General features: G+C 45.3%; 1 protein-coding gene across 1 annotated transcript in view; it reads left to right on the forward strand.

The window, feature by feature from the left end:
• Positions 1-812: 812 nt before the first annotated feature.
• The window catches only part of LOC140077859 (uncharacterized), an 86,062-nt gene continuing 74,015 nt past the window's right edge, over positions 813-12,859 (forward strand). The window contains exons 1-2 of the mRNA XM_072125834.1: positions 813-1,018; positions 1,139-2,701. Coding sequence (XP_071981935.1) covers positions 813-1,018; positions 1,139-2,701 — 1,769 coding nt within the window. The remainder of the gene's footprint in view (positions 1,019-1,138; positions 2,702-12,859) is intronic.

Consider the following 12,859-nt stretch of genomic DNA (forward strand, 5'->3'; position numbering starts at 1 on the left):
TTTTCTCCCTTTTTATTTTATAACTGTTTTGCCGTGTTGTGTGTCATTTTATAATTCTTTTGTTTTTAATATCTTTTTATGCACTGATCAACTTTTTGTAATTAAAGCTTTTCACTTTAATTTTGGTCCCTGTATGCTCTGCGAACTCATAGCCTTGTGAAGTGTGGTTAGCTGTGTGACTGCTAAAGTGCTGAGTGTGACAAGCTGACTGCTTGAGAGCAAGAGTTGATGTAGAGTGGGATACTTATTGGTCCCGGTATAAATGCAATAAGTGGTGGCAGCGGGTCTGGTCTGGTGCTGGAGCTGTATGAGGTGTGATTTATGCTCAATTTGTGTCCTGAGTGAAAGGTGAGCGCAAGTTTGAGTAGGCTAAATTAACCCGTACAGTTGCACCCCCACGTCACGTGACGAGGCGGCGGCGTCCTTCGCCGTGACAAATTGGTGGCAGCGGTGGGATAAATTCATTTTTGTCAGAGCATTAAGTGTTGGGATTAAGTAACTAACCCCTGCACTTAAGGACTAGTGGAATCCTTGCGAGGAGTACCCTAGTTTTACACGGACCAAATCAGTGCTGTTCTAAGACACACGTGCAAACAGTTTCCCTTCCCCGTTTTTCTTTTCTATCTTTTATTTGGCAAAGGTTGCACTCAGTGATGGCAACCATCTACAAGAGACAGAGCAAGGAGGCTCTAGTTCACCTCTGTGAGCAGAGGGGCATCGACCCGGCTGACAAGTCCAAAGAGCTGCTGGTTTGTGCTTTGATGGAGCAAGATGCAGAGCAAGGATCTGGCACGGCTCAAGGGAGCCAAGATATGGACATTGATCCTGGAAGAGTTTCCCCTGAGGCTACCCACAGCAGGAGCCCTCAGGTAGGCATGGATGTGTCTCTACAAATGGCCCTACAGCAGCTAGGTGAATGTGATCCTAGCCTGCGTCTGCAGCTTATCCTTCAGTTTAATCAGGCGGCCGCACAGGAGAGAGCGGCCGCAGAGCGAGAGAAGGAGAGAGCGGCCGCAGAGCGAGAGAAGGAGAGAGCGGCCGCAGAGCGAGAGAAGGAGAGAGCGGCCGCAGAGCGAGAGAAGGAGAGAGCGGCCGCAGAGCGAGAGAAGGAGAGAGCAGCCGCAGAGCGAGAGGAGAGAGCCGCTGCAGAGCGAGAGAAAGAGAGAGAGGCCGCAGAGCGTGAGCGCCAGGCTGATAGAGAATTCAGGCTGGAAATGGCGCGTATTGAAAGGGGTATCAATTCTGTGCAACCCCAATCCCAGGATGTAGACCCCAAAAGACCTCGTCAAGAACGTTTTCCAGTACTGGACAAGGATGGGGAATTGGACATTTTTCTGCGATCTTTTGAGAAGACCTGCAGACAATACCATCTGCCCCGTGAGCAGTGGGCACAGTATTTAAGCCCAGGGCTAAGAGGCAAAGCCCTGGAAGTATTTGCTGACCTTCCTCTTGAGCTTGATGAGGACTATGATGCTATAAAAGCTGCTTTGATTAAAAAGTACAACTTAACTCCAGAGGTGTATCGCAAGAAATTCCGGAGTGTAAAGCGAGAAACAACTGCGAGCTACGCTGATACAGTAGGCAACTTAAGGACTACCTTTCTACAGTGGACCCGAGGACTTTCTGTCAACAGCCGTGAGGACCTGGAGGATCTCATGATAAAAGATCAGTTTCTGCACATTTGTCCTGTGGATGTACGACAGTTTGTTTGTGACAGGGAGCCTAAAACTGCGGATGAAGCTGCGCAGATTGCAGACTCCTATACTGCCAACCGGATGCCTGAAGCCAAGAGGGAAACATCCCCCCAAAGGTCCTCCAGCTGGAAGGAGAAACAAGCCAGGACAACATCACAGCCTTCTGTCTCCAAAGTGGGTGAGAACATTACACTGAGGGATTCTATAAATCAGGGGGATATGCGCAAATGTTTTATTTGTAACAAAGTGGGTCATCTGAGGTCTGCGTGCCCAGAGAGAGGGGCAACTGTCTACTCTACAGTACCAGTAGTCATGCTGCTTTCTGGTGATATGAAGAAGTTACAGCACCACATGCAGACTGTGATAGTGGGTGATAGAGTCACCCAGGGATTAAGAGACTCAGGGGCAAGTTATTCTTTAGTTCGCCCTGAGGTTATAAACCCTGAGGACATCATTCCAGAAAAGACTTTGCCTGTGAAGGGGATAACTGGATGCCATCCAGGAGTGCCCGTTGCCAAGGTTTTTATGGACTGGGGTTCTGGTAGAGGTATCAGACAAGTGGGAGTGTCACAAGAATTGCCTGTGGATGTATTGTTGGGAAATGATTTGGGAAAAATGACAACTGTGTATGTGCCTGATGTACAACAATCATATGAGAAAATGGGCAGAAGCCCAAGGGGACTGGTCTGGGAAGGAGGACAGGATAGCAAGAGCAAGGCTATGCCTGCTCCAGAACCAGAGGTGTCCCAGTATGAGGAAGCTACGGGGGAGGGGGTGGTGAACGGGCCCCCAGAGATAACCCTGCAGTCAGCAGATATGGTGAAGGGTGTGAGAGGCTGCCAAGATGGAGTCTCTGAATCTGCACCTCAAAGCTCTAAGGTCCTGAGTGTGGATCTGGTGGAGGCCATTACTCAAGGAGAGGTCCTAGAGCAGACAAGAGGTGTCAAGATGAGTAAGGCTCAGAGCATGGGCCACAAAGATGCCTCTACTCAGACTGGGGAGATGCAGTGTGTCTATGAGCCAAAGACAGCGTGTACACTAGAACCAGTGCTGAGAGAGGAGACTGGGGTCCACAGTGAGGTCGGGTTCCCAGTGATGAGTGTTGCCAGTGCAGTTTTGGGGAGCGATCAGAAAGGGGAGCAGGGGCATAGGGACTCTCAGGAGAGCATTCAGTCAGTGGTCCAACCTAAGCCCTGTAGTATCAATGATAAAGAGAGGGACTCTAATAGCTGTACAGCGGGAAAACCAAAACATAATGTAACTGGGTACAGAAGTCCTACACTTAACTCCATTGGCATTTCATCCAGCAGGGAGAGGGTTAACCATTTCACACTTGGGAGAGACGACACAGAACTTAGTGTTTCTGCAGCACAAAGCCATAAAGTCAGCAGGGGATCCCAGCACAGCAGTGTACAAGTGACCAGGGGAGATAGTACTTGGCCTTATACATAGGACAAAGGACCAGATGGTTGATGTGCCCAGGTAATCACATCTTATGGCAATGATTTTTATGGTACTGAACTTCTGCAATGTATTATTGGTAATTGGCTTGGGAAAATTTAAAATGGCGTGGGTCATTTCAAATTTGCCCAATCTTGAAAGGGGGAGGTGTCAAGGAGATATTAATTGTGAATGTATAAGATGGGTTTAACAACGGGGTAATTGCAAACTTTGTTTAAATATTTGGCATCTATTGAAGCATCCAGGCAGCTTTTATGACATCCTGGAGCTTTAACAGCCTGATAACCTCTGAACTGAAGACTGGTCTGTTCAGACCCCAAAGGACATTTGGTCTCCCTACCCCCCCTCTTCTGCATCAGGATTTGGAAACAAAGAACTGTTTAAATATTCCTGGACTCTCCCCCCTCATTAACACTTTGCCCAATCGTGAATGACCCTCTGGACTAATTAATGAATGGGAGGTTCTGAAATCTGAACCAAACTGAGAAGTTATAAAACAATATGAAATCCAAGAATTGGTGTTCACATTTTGGGGGCTGCTTGACAAGCTGAGTGTGTCCCTTATTTCTCCCACCTCCAGGGATCAGGATTTACTTTAAGTTGTAAGTTTCTGTTATTTTTCTCCCTTTTTATTTTATAACTGTTTTGACGGGTTGTGTGTCATTTTATAATTCTTTTGTTTTTAATATCTTTTTATGCACTGATCAACTTTTTGTAATTAAAGCTTTTCACTTTAATTTTGGTCCCTGTATGCTCTGCGAACTCATAGCCTTGTGAAGTGTGGTTAGCTGTGTGACTGCTAAAGTGCTGAGTGTGACAAGCTGACTGCTTGAGAGCAAGAGTTGATGTAGAGTGGGATACTTATTGGTCCCGGTATAAATGCAATAAGTGGTGGCAGCGGGTCTGGTCTGGTGCTGGAGCTGTATGAGGTGTGATTTATGCTCAATTTGTGTCCTGAGTGAAAGGTGAGCGCAAGTTTGAGTAGGCTAAATTAACCCGTACAGTTGCACCCCCACGTCACGTGACGAGGCGGCGGCTTCCTTCGCCGTGACACAAATAAATACTCCAACTGATATATATATAAAAGATGAGGGTACTAAGGTTGTCTCCATAGACACTGCTTTCTTTACTGTTTCTTTGTTTTTGCAATGGTAACACATACAGTATAATGTTATTTTTCATATAATAGCTAAATTAATAGCCAAAGGCCATTTATGCCAACACCTCCTTTTCTTGTGTGAGGCAGCAATGGAACAAAAAACACAAATACATAATGCACAAGAAAACACAGGCTTTTTATTATCACCTAGAGAGGCATAGCTTCCGATCACGATCTTATTGAATGGTACATCATATATACATACTGGTATATTATTTACTATATTGTTATAAAGTTTAGCTTAAACTTCATGCAAAGCCATGTTTTATGAAAACATAATCCCCCTGCTGTGTTTTATTAAAGAGAAATTCTTTGTGAATGAAATTGTAAGGAAATGATGTTTTCTTTAGAGCTTCCTTTACATAAGCTTTTTTTTTTTTACCCCTTTCTAAATATTTTACAACTATATTATGCATGATTTCCAGCAACCCAGTGCACTTATAAAAGAACATTCTACATGCATAAATAAAAACAAAATAGGATAATAACATAGGGATAAAGTCAGATAAATACAGTCTTAGATGGACAACGCACAGATCAGATCCCACCTTGTACATCAGTTTAGTGTGTGAAAAACTAAATATGGCTGTACTTTTTACATAAGAATTAAGAAGGAAAGTAACAGCCAGGTGATGCTAATAAAATGTCTTGATTAACTGATACTCAACAAGTGTGACCAGTGTGACAAGTTTTTTAAAGTTTGCCGTTGCGTTGCAATAAAATGTGTGTTTACACAATGCTTAGGAGGAAATTTAGAGTTCCCCTTATGGAGACTGCTGTTTAAGGCAGTCCAGGTTGGGATAAGAAAACAACTTAAATTGTGTCCTTCTGCAGTGAAAAAAAAACACAAGTAAGTAAATATTCTAGAAATCGGAAAAATTGAGTGTAAATGTCAGTATCTGCACCACCAAAAGAACTCGGCAGCAGAGCTAGGTTTGCAAGGATGAATCTGAAAAAAAATGAATGTTAACAAAAACCAAAAATACTTTATCTAAAAAAACATATCAAATTTACTGTCAAGAACAGTAATCATTCCAGAGTCATGTGGGACCATCTCTCCAAAAGCTTAAGTTGGTCAAAGCTAGGTTATGAAACAGGGCACAAAAAACATACCAGCAAATCTGAAATAAAATTTAATTTATGGCTAGAGATGGGCAAATTTGTTGAAATTCGGTTCAACCCGATTTGCCAAATGTTTTGAAAAAATTTGATTCAACTCTTCAATTCCATATGCACTTACAGAAGCCAACTTCACCAAATAAGTGAAGCGGGAACACAGCCTGACAAGGTAACATCTGTGACAGCTTGAAAGGACTTAGCTAAGGGCCAAGATCCCACTATAACATCAAAGAGTGCACTCATTTTACACTGACATCAGATGATTCCATAGATTACGACAAAACCTGTTCTGTTAAACGCCGATACATGTAGAAACCCCCCAAAAGAGTGCAGAGGGTGTCGGCAGTAATTCTGCATTGGCGTCACTGATCATTTTGTCCTTCTTTTCATCCATCAGTGTCAATAATCCATCTTTGTCGGTCAATAATCTATTATCAGTATTGCTAAAGCCAAAAACAAACAGGAGTGGATCCAAAACAAAGATGACGAGTAAATGGGATATTTGCATGTCCTCTGTGTTCTGTATCCACCTGTGCTTTTGGCAATCAATCCTGAGGCTTTTAATTCCTTCTGACAAATGAAATGAAGGGGAAACTAAACATAGTGGCAACGTCATAGAGCGGTGGAGGGTAAAAACAGCATTATGGAAATAACAGGGTGTTCCAGGGAGACAGCCGTCAGTTGGTAGCAGCATGAATAGGCCGCACAGTGGCACAATGACAGTGTGGAGATGGCAGCAACATGGAAAGCCAGAGAGTGGCAGAATGATAAAGTGTGAAGGAGGCGGCAGCAGCAGCAGGAGCCCACAGAGTGGAAGAATGATAGAGTTTGGAGGTGGCGGTAGCAGCAGCAGCAGGAGCCCACATAGTGGAAGAATGATAGAGTGTGAAGGCGGTGGCATCAGCAGCAGCAGATGCCAGCAGCAGATGCCAAAGATAGAGTATGGGGGCGGCAGCGGCAGAAGCAGCAGCAGGAGCCCACAGGTGGCAGCAACATAGAAAATCACAGAGTGGCAAAATAATATAGTGTGGAGGTGGCAGCAGCAGCAGCAGGAGCCCACAGAGTGGCACAATGACAGAGGGTGGAGGTGGCAGCAAAATGGAAAGCGGGAGACAGATAGGGATAGTGTCTGAGGCAGGTAGTTAGAATTCAGACTCATTTCTCAATGTTTGGGGGAGGCATCATGGCTGATGTAATCTGATGCATAAGGCATTGGTGAGTTGAAATCCGGGCCGATCCAAGCCTGATTCATCTTGACAAAGGTCAGTCTCTCCACATAATGGGTGGACAAGCGGGTTCTCCTTGGGTTATCGATGGCCCCCGCCGCACTGAACACCCACTCTGATGCCACACTACTGGGTGGGCAGGACAGCTTCTCTACTCCAAACTCTGCAAGTTGCGGCCACGCATTATGTTCATCCATCAGTGTCAATAATCCATCTTTGTCGGTCAATAATCTATTATCAGTATTGCTAAAGCCAAAAACAAACAGGAGTGGATCCAAAACAAAGATGACGAGTAAATGGGATATTTGCATGTCCTCTGTGTTCTGTATCCACTTGTGCTTTTGGCAATCAATCCTGAGGCTTTTAATTCCTTCTGACAAATGAAATGAAGGGGAAACTAAACATAGTGGCAACGTCATAGAGCGGTGGAGGGTAAAAACAGCATTATGGAAATAACAGGGTGTTCCAGGGAAACAGCCGTCAGTTGGTAGCAGCATGAATAGGCCGCACAGTGGCACAATGACAGTGTGGAGATGGCAGCAACATGGAAAGCCAGAGAGTGGCAGAATGATAAAGTGTGAAGGAGGCGGCAGCAGCAGCAGGAGCCCACAGAGTGGAAGAATGATAGAGTTTGGAGGTGGCGGTAGCAGCAGCAGCAGGAGCCCACATAGTGGAAGAATGATAGAGTGTGAAGGCGGTGGCATCAGCAGCAGCAGATGCCAGCAGCAGATGCCAAAGATAGAGTATGGGGGCGGCAGCGGCAGAAGCAGCAGCAGGAGCCCACAGGTGGCAGCAACATAGAAAATCACAGAGTGGCAAAATAATATAGTGTGGAGGTGGCAGCAGCAGCAGCAGGAGCCCACAGAGTGGCACAATGACAGAGGGTGGAGGTGGCAGCAAAATGGAAAGCGGGAGACAGATAGGGATAGTGTCTGAGGCAGGTAGTTAGAATTCAGACTCATTTCTCAATGTTTGGGGGAGGCATCATGGCTGATGTAATCTGATGCGTAAGGCATTGGTGAGTTGAAATCCGGGCCGATCCAAGCCTGATTCATCTTGACAAAGGTCAGTCTCTCCACATAATGGGTGGACAAGCGGGTTCTCCTTGGGTTATCGATGGCCCCCGCGCACTGAACACCCACTCTGATGCCACACTACTGGGTGGGCAGGACAGCTTCTCTACTCCAAACTCTGCAAGTTGCGGCCACGCATTATGTTTGGCTGCCCAGTAGTCTAGAGGATCCTCTACCTGGGGTGGTAAAGTGCTTTCCAAGTAGGCCACCACCTGCTGGTGCCGGCCTGCCCATGTCCTGCTGCTGCTGGTGGCGGCTACCCTCCTCACTAGGGGGGTGAAGGAAGTTTCTCATTAAGGACTCCAGAATTAAGCTGTTGCTGATGGAGCTGCTATCGCTCCTACCCCACCATCTCCCCACAGCAGCTGTGGCAGTAGTACGGGAGCAATCACTGCCAGGAATCCCTCAGATCTGTCAGATCTGACAGAGGATAGACAATGTCGCAAAAAGGAAGTATTTCTCTATAGTACGCCAGTTGTTCCTCCCTCTCGGCAGCTGGAAAAAAGTCACCCATTTTTGACCGGTAGCCAGGGTCCAAGAGGGTGGAGAGCCAAAAGTCATCACTATGCCGGATGTTGACTATTCGGCTGTTACTAGTTAGGCAAAACAGCATGCTGCAAGCCATCTGTGCAAGGGACTCTGATGGACTCCTGGCCTCCATCTCCATTGTATACTGCCACGATGCTTCTGGGTCATGTGCCTTGTCTTCTACCTCCTCCAGATGCTCCTGTTCTTCCTCATTTGTCACTTGAGATGAAAAACCACAGATTTCACCAGACTCTGCTTGTGTTCCAATGTCCTCCTGCTCCAGTTCATCCCCTACCGGACTCATGTGGCCATGAGATGTAGTCTCCACTTTTGCTGTGCCCTGACTAGACCAATTTTTCAGCATGAGTTCCAGGATATGAAGCAGTGGAATGACGTTATTCATCCTGCAGTCCTGGCGACTGACAAATAACGTGGCCTCTTGAAAGGGCCTGAGCAAATGGCAGGTGTCACGCATGAGGTGCCAGTGGCTGAGATGAAAGTTACACAGGGGAGTACTCTGGTCCGCTTGCATCATCAAAAAATCATTAATGGCTTTTCCCTGTTCATACAGGCGGTCTAACAGATGAGTGGAAGACTTGAGGACAGTACAGTAGAAGCAGCACATGCAGTGTGAAATGCCGATTGCAAATGGCTGTGTGACATCTCATGAGCCTGTCGGTCGCTGATTGGCTTACAGGTCTGCAGATGTCATCGAGGGTGTTCCTTTCTTCTTCCCATAGTTCTTTGCCCCATGTAGCACGTTGTGCTTGCACCCATTAAGCTAAAAAAGCGGGAAAATAAAAACTTTATTCCCAGGAATCAGCGTAAACTTTGGACTTGTGACAAAACAAATTTTCTGTGAAATTCATATCGAATTCCACTTCGTTTAAATCGATTCGCCTATTTCTAGTTATGGCAATGGCACACTCAAATTAAATGGACTATACTGGCAGAACCTTAAGAGATTTTTGTAAAACTTGATGGCATGAAACCCCAAAGCAAGCTTTAAAAATAGTGGGTTAAAATTCTACCACAACAATGTGAAAGATAGAAAGAGACAGGGTTGCTAGGGTCATAAAATATCCAGGGCACAGGCTCCAATGGTTATGTATTAAATCGACAATAGTGACCATTCCTTTACATAAAGGAATGAGCTTTCACCAAAACCAAGTAAAAATACAGTAGAAATACCTACCTATTTCATCCATAACGTGCAGTTGAAGTGTCCTTGGACTATAGTTGTTCTGTATCTTCTCCATTAGACCCGGCTTCAACCATGTGTCCTCCCTGTGGAGTTCACCACACAGACGATCTTATGTTTTTCATTGTTCCTTTATAGAGATGAGCGAACACACTCGTCCGAGCTTGATGCTCGTTCGAGCATTAGCGTACTCGAAACTGCTCGTTGCTCGGACGAGTATTTTGCCAGCTCGAGAAATGGCATCTCCCGCCGTTTTGATTTTTGGCGGCAAGAAACAGAGCCAATCACAAGCCAGGAGACTCTGCATTCCACCCAGCATGACGTGGTACCCTTACACGTTGATAGCAGTGGTTGGATGGCCTGATCAGGTGACCCTGGAACAGACTAGCCCCTGCCCGCGCTGCTCGGATCATTCTCTGTCTGGATGCTGTTAGGGAGAGAGTTGCTGCTGCTGCAGGGATAGCGTTAGGGTGTTATATTAGCTTACTGTTATGCAGGAGTGAGTCTACAAGAACCCAACAGCCCTTGTTAGGGCTACAATAGCGTTATATATATTTTTTTGTTTGTTTGCTTGTGGCTGGGCTTGCTGGCACTAGTAGTGCAGCTAGTACCATATTGTGAGGAATTTGCAGGGAGACTTGGGAACGTTCTATTTAGCTCTTAGTGACACACATATCCACCTCAAACACCGAAGTGGAACAATTTATTAGGGGTTTGATTTGAATTAGGCACAGTCTGCTGATTTTTTTTTTTTTATGTTTATTTTTTTTAATAACTCAAAATCATCTGACATAGCAATTTGCTTTCAGTGTAGGCTAGAAAATAGCCATAGGAGAACCCAAATGGCTTACTTAGGCCTACAATAGCGTTATATTTTATTTTTTTTTGGTTTGCTTGTGGCTGGGCTTGCTGGCACTAGTAGTGCAGCTAGTACCATATTGTGAGGAATTTGCAGGGAGACTTGGGAACGTTGTGTTTAGCTCTTAGTGACACACATATCCACCTCAAACACCGAAGTGGAACAATTTATTAGGGGTTTGATTTGAATTAGGCATAGTCTGCTGATTTATTTTTTTTACGTTTATTTTTTTTTGTAACTCAAAGTCATCTGGCATAGCAGTGTGCTTTCAGTGTAGGCTAGAAAATAGCCATAGGAGAACCCAAATGGCTTACTTAGGCCTACAATAGCGTTATATTTTATTTTTTTTTTGTTTGCTTGTGGCTGGGCTTGCTGGCACTAGTAGTGCAGCTAGTACCATATTGTGAGGAATTTGCAGGGAGACTTGCGACCATTGTGTTTACCTCTTAGTTACACACATATCCATCTCAAACACCGAAGTGGGACAATTTATTAGGGGTTTGATTTGAATTAGGCACAGTCTGCTGATTTATTTTTTGTTACTTTTATTTTTTTTTATAAATCAAAGTCATCTGGCATAGCAGTGTGCTTTCAGTGTAGGCTAGAAAATAGCCATAGGAGAACCCAAACGGCTTACTTAGGCCTACAATAGCGTTATATATATTTTTGTTTTGTTTGCTTGTGGCTGGGCTTGCTGGCACTAGTAGTGCAGCTAGTACCATATTGTGAGGAATTTGCAGGGAGACTTGCGACCGTTGTGTTTAGCTCTTAGTGACACACATATCCACCTCAAACACCGAAGTGGGACAATTTATTAGGGGTTTGATTTGAATTAGGCATAGTCTGCTGATTTATTTTTTTTACGTTTATTTTTTTTTATAACTCAAAGTCATCTGGCATAGCAGTGTGCTTTCAGTGTAGGCTAGAAAATAGCCATAGGAGAACCCAAATGGATTACTTAGGCCTACAATAGCGTTATATATTTTTTTTGTTTTGTTTGCTTGTGGCTGGGCTTGCTGGCATTAGTAGTGCAGCTAGTACCATATTGTGAGGAATTTGCAGGGAGACTTGCGACCATTGTGTTTAGCTCTTAGTGACACACATATCCACCTCAAACACCGAAGTGGGACAATTTATTAGGGTTTTGATTTGAATTAGGCACAGTGTGCTGATTTATTTTTTTTTATAACTCAAAGTCATCTGGCATAGCAGTGTGCTTTCAGTGTAGGCTATAAAATAGCCATAGGAGAACCTCAACGACTTACTTAGGCCTACAATAGCGTTATATATATTTTTGTTTTGTTTGCTTGTGGCTGGGCTTGCTGGCACTAGTAGTGCAGCTAGTACCATATTGTGAGGAATTTGCAGGGAGACTTGCGACCGTTGTGTTTAGCTCTTAGTGACACACATATCCACCTCAAACACCGAAGTGGGACAATTTATTAGGGGTTTGATTTGAATTAGGCTCATTTATTTTTTAACGTTTATTTTTTTTTAATAACTCAAAATCATCAGGCACAGCACAAAATCCAGTTGTGTGCTGTCAGTGTAGGTTAGAAACTAGCCAAAAAAAAAAAAAAATTACAGTTTACACTTTAATTTTGAAAATGTTTAACCCGAGGGCTTGGGGTAGAGGACGAGGACGTGGACGTGGGCGTCCAACTACTGCAGGGGTTAGAGGCCGTGGTCCTGGGCGGGGTGAGACACCACCTGCTGATGAGGGAGCAGGGGAACGCCACACTCCCTAGGTTCATCATGTCTAAAGTTACTGGGACTCGTGATAGAGCACTGTTGAGGCCAGAACAGTGCGAAGAGGTGATGTCGTGGATTGCGGACAATGCTTCTAGCCATTTGTCCACCAGTCAGTCTTCCACGCAGTCCACCCATGTCACCGAAATCAGCACTCCTCCAGCTCCTCCACCTCAGCCTCCTTCCCCCCATTCTGCCCCCTCCCAGGAAAATTTGGCATTTGAACCGGCATACTCTGAGGAACTGTTTTCTGGACCCTTCCCAGAGTCACAAACCACTTGTCCGGTTGCTGCTGAGCTCTTTTCCGATGCCCAGGTTTTCCACCGGTCGCAGTCTGTGGGTGATGATGACATTATTGACGTAGTGAAAGAAGTGTGTAAAGAGGTGTCGGACAATGAGGAGACACGGTTGTCAGACAGTGGTGAAGTTGTTGTCAGGGCAGGAAGTCCGAGGGGGGAGCAGACTGAGGGATCGGAGAATGATAAGGTGACAGACCCAAGCTGGGTTGATAGGCCGGGTGAACACAGTGCTTCTAAGACGGAGGTGAGTCCTATACCAGAACAGGTTGGAAGAGGCAATGGTGGGGCCAGACGGAGAGGCAGGTCCAGAGCTGGTGCATCAGCGCCAAATGTTTCACGTAGTCGAGCTCACGTGGCGAGGGCTAGATTTCCAGAAGTCTGGAGGTTCTTTAAAGAAACACCGGTTGACCGAAGGACTGTGGTGTGCAACCTGTGCCAAACCAGGATCAGCAGGGGTTCCACCACTACTAGCTTAACTACCACCAGTATGC

The sequence above is a fragment of the Engystomops pustulosus genome, chromosome 1 (assembly GCF_040894005.1).
Source record: "Engystomops pustulosus chromosome 1, aEngPut4.maternal, whole genome shotgun sequence".
Lineage (NCBI taxonomy): Eukaryota > Metazoa > Chordata > Amphibia > Anura > Leptodactylidae > Engystomops > Engystomops pustulosus.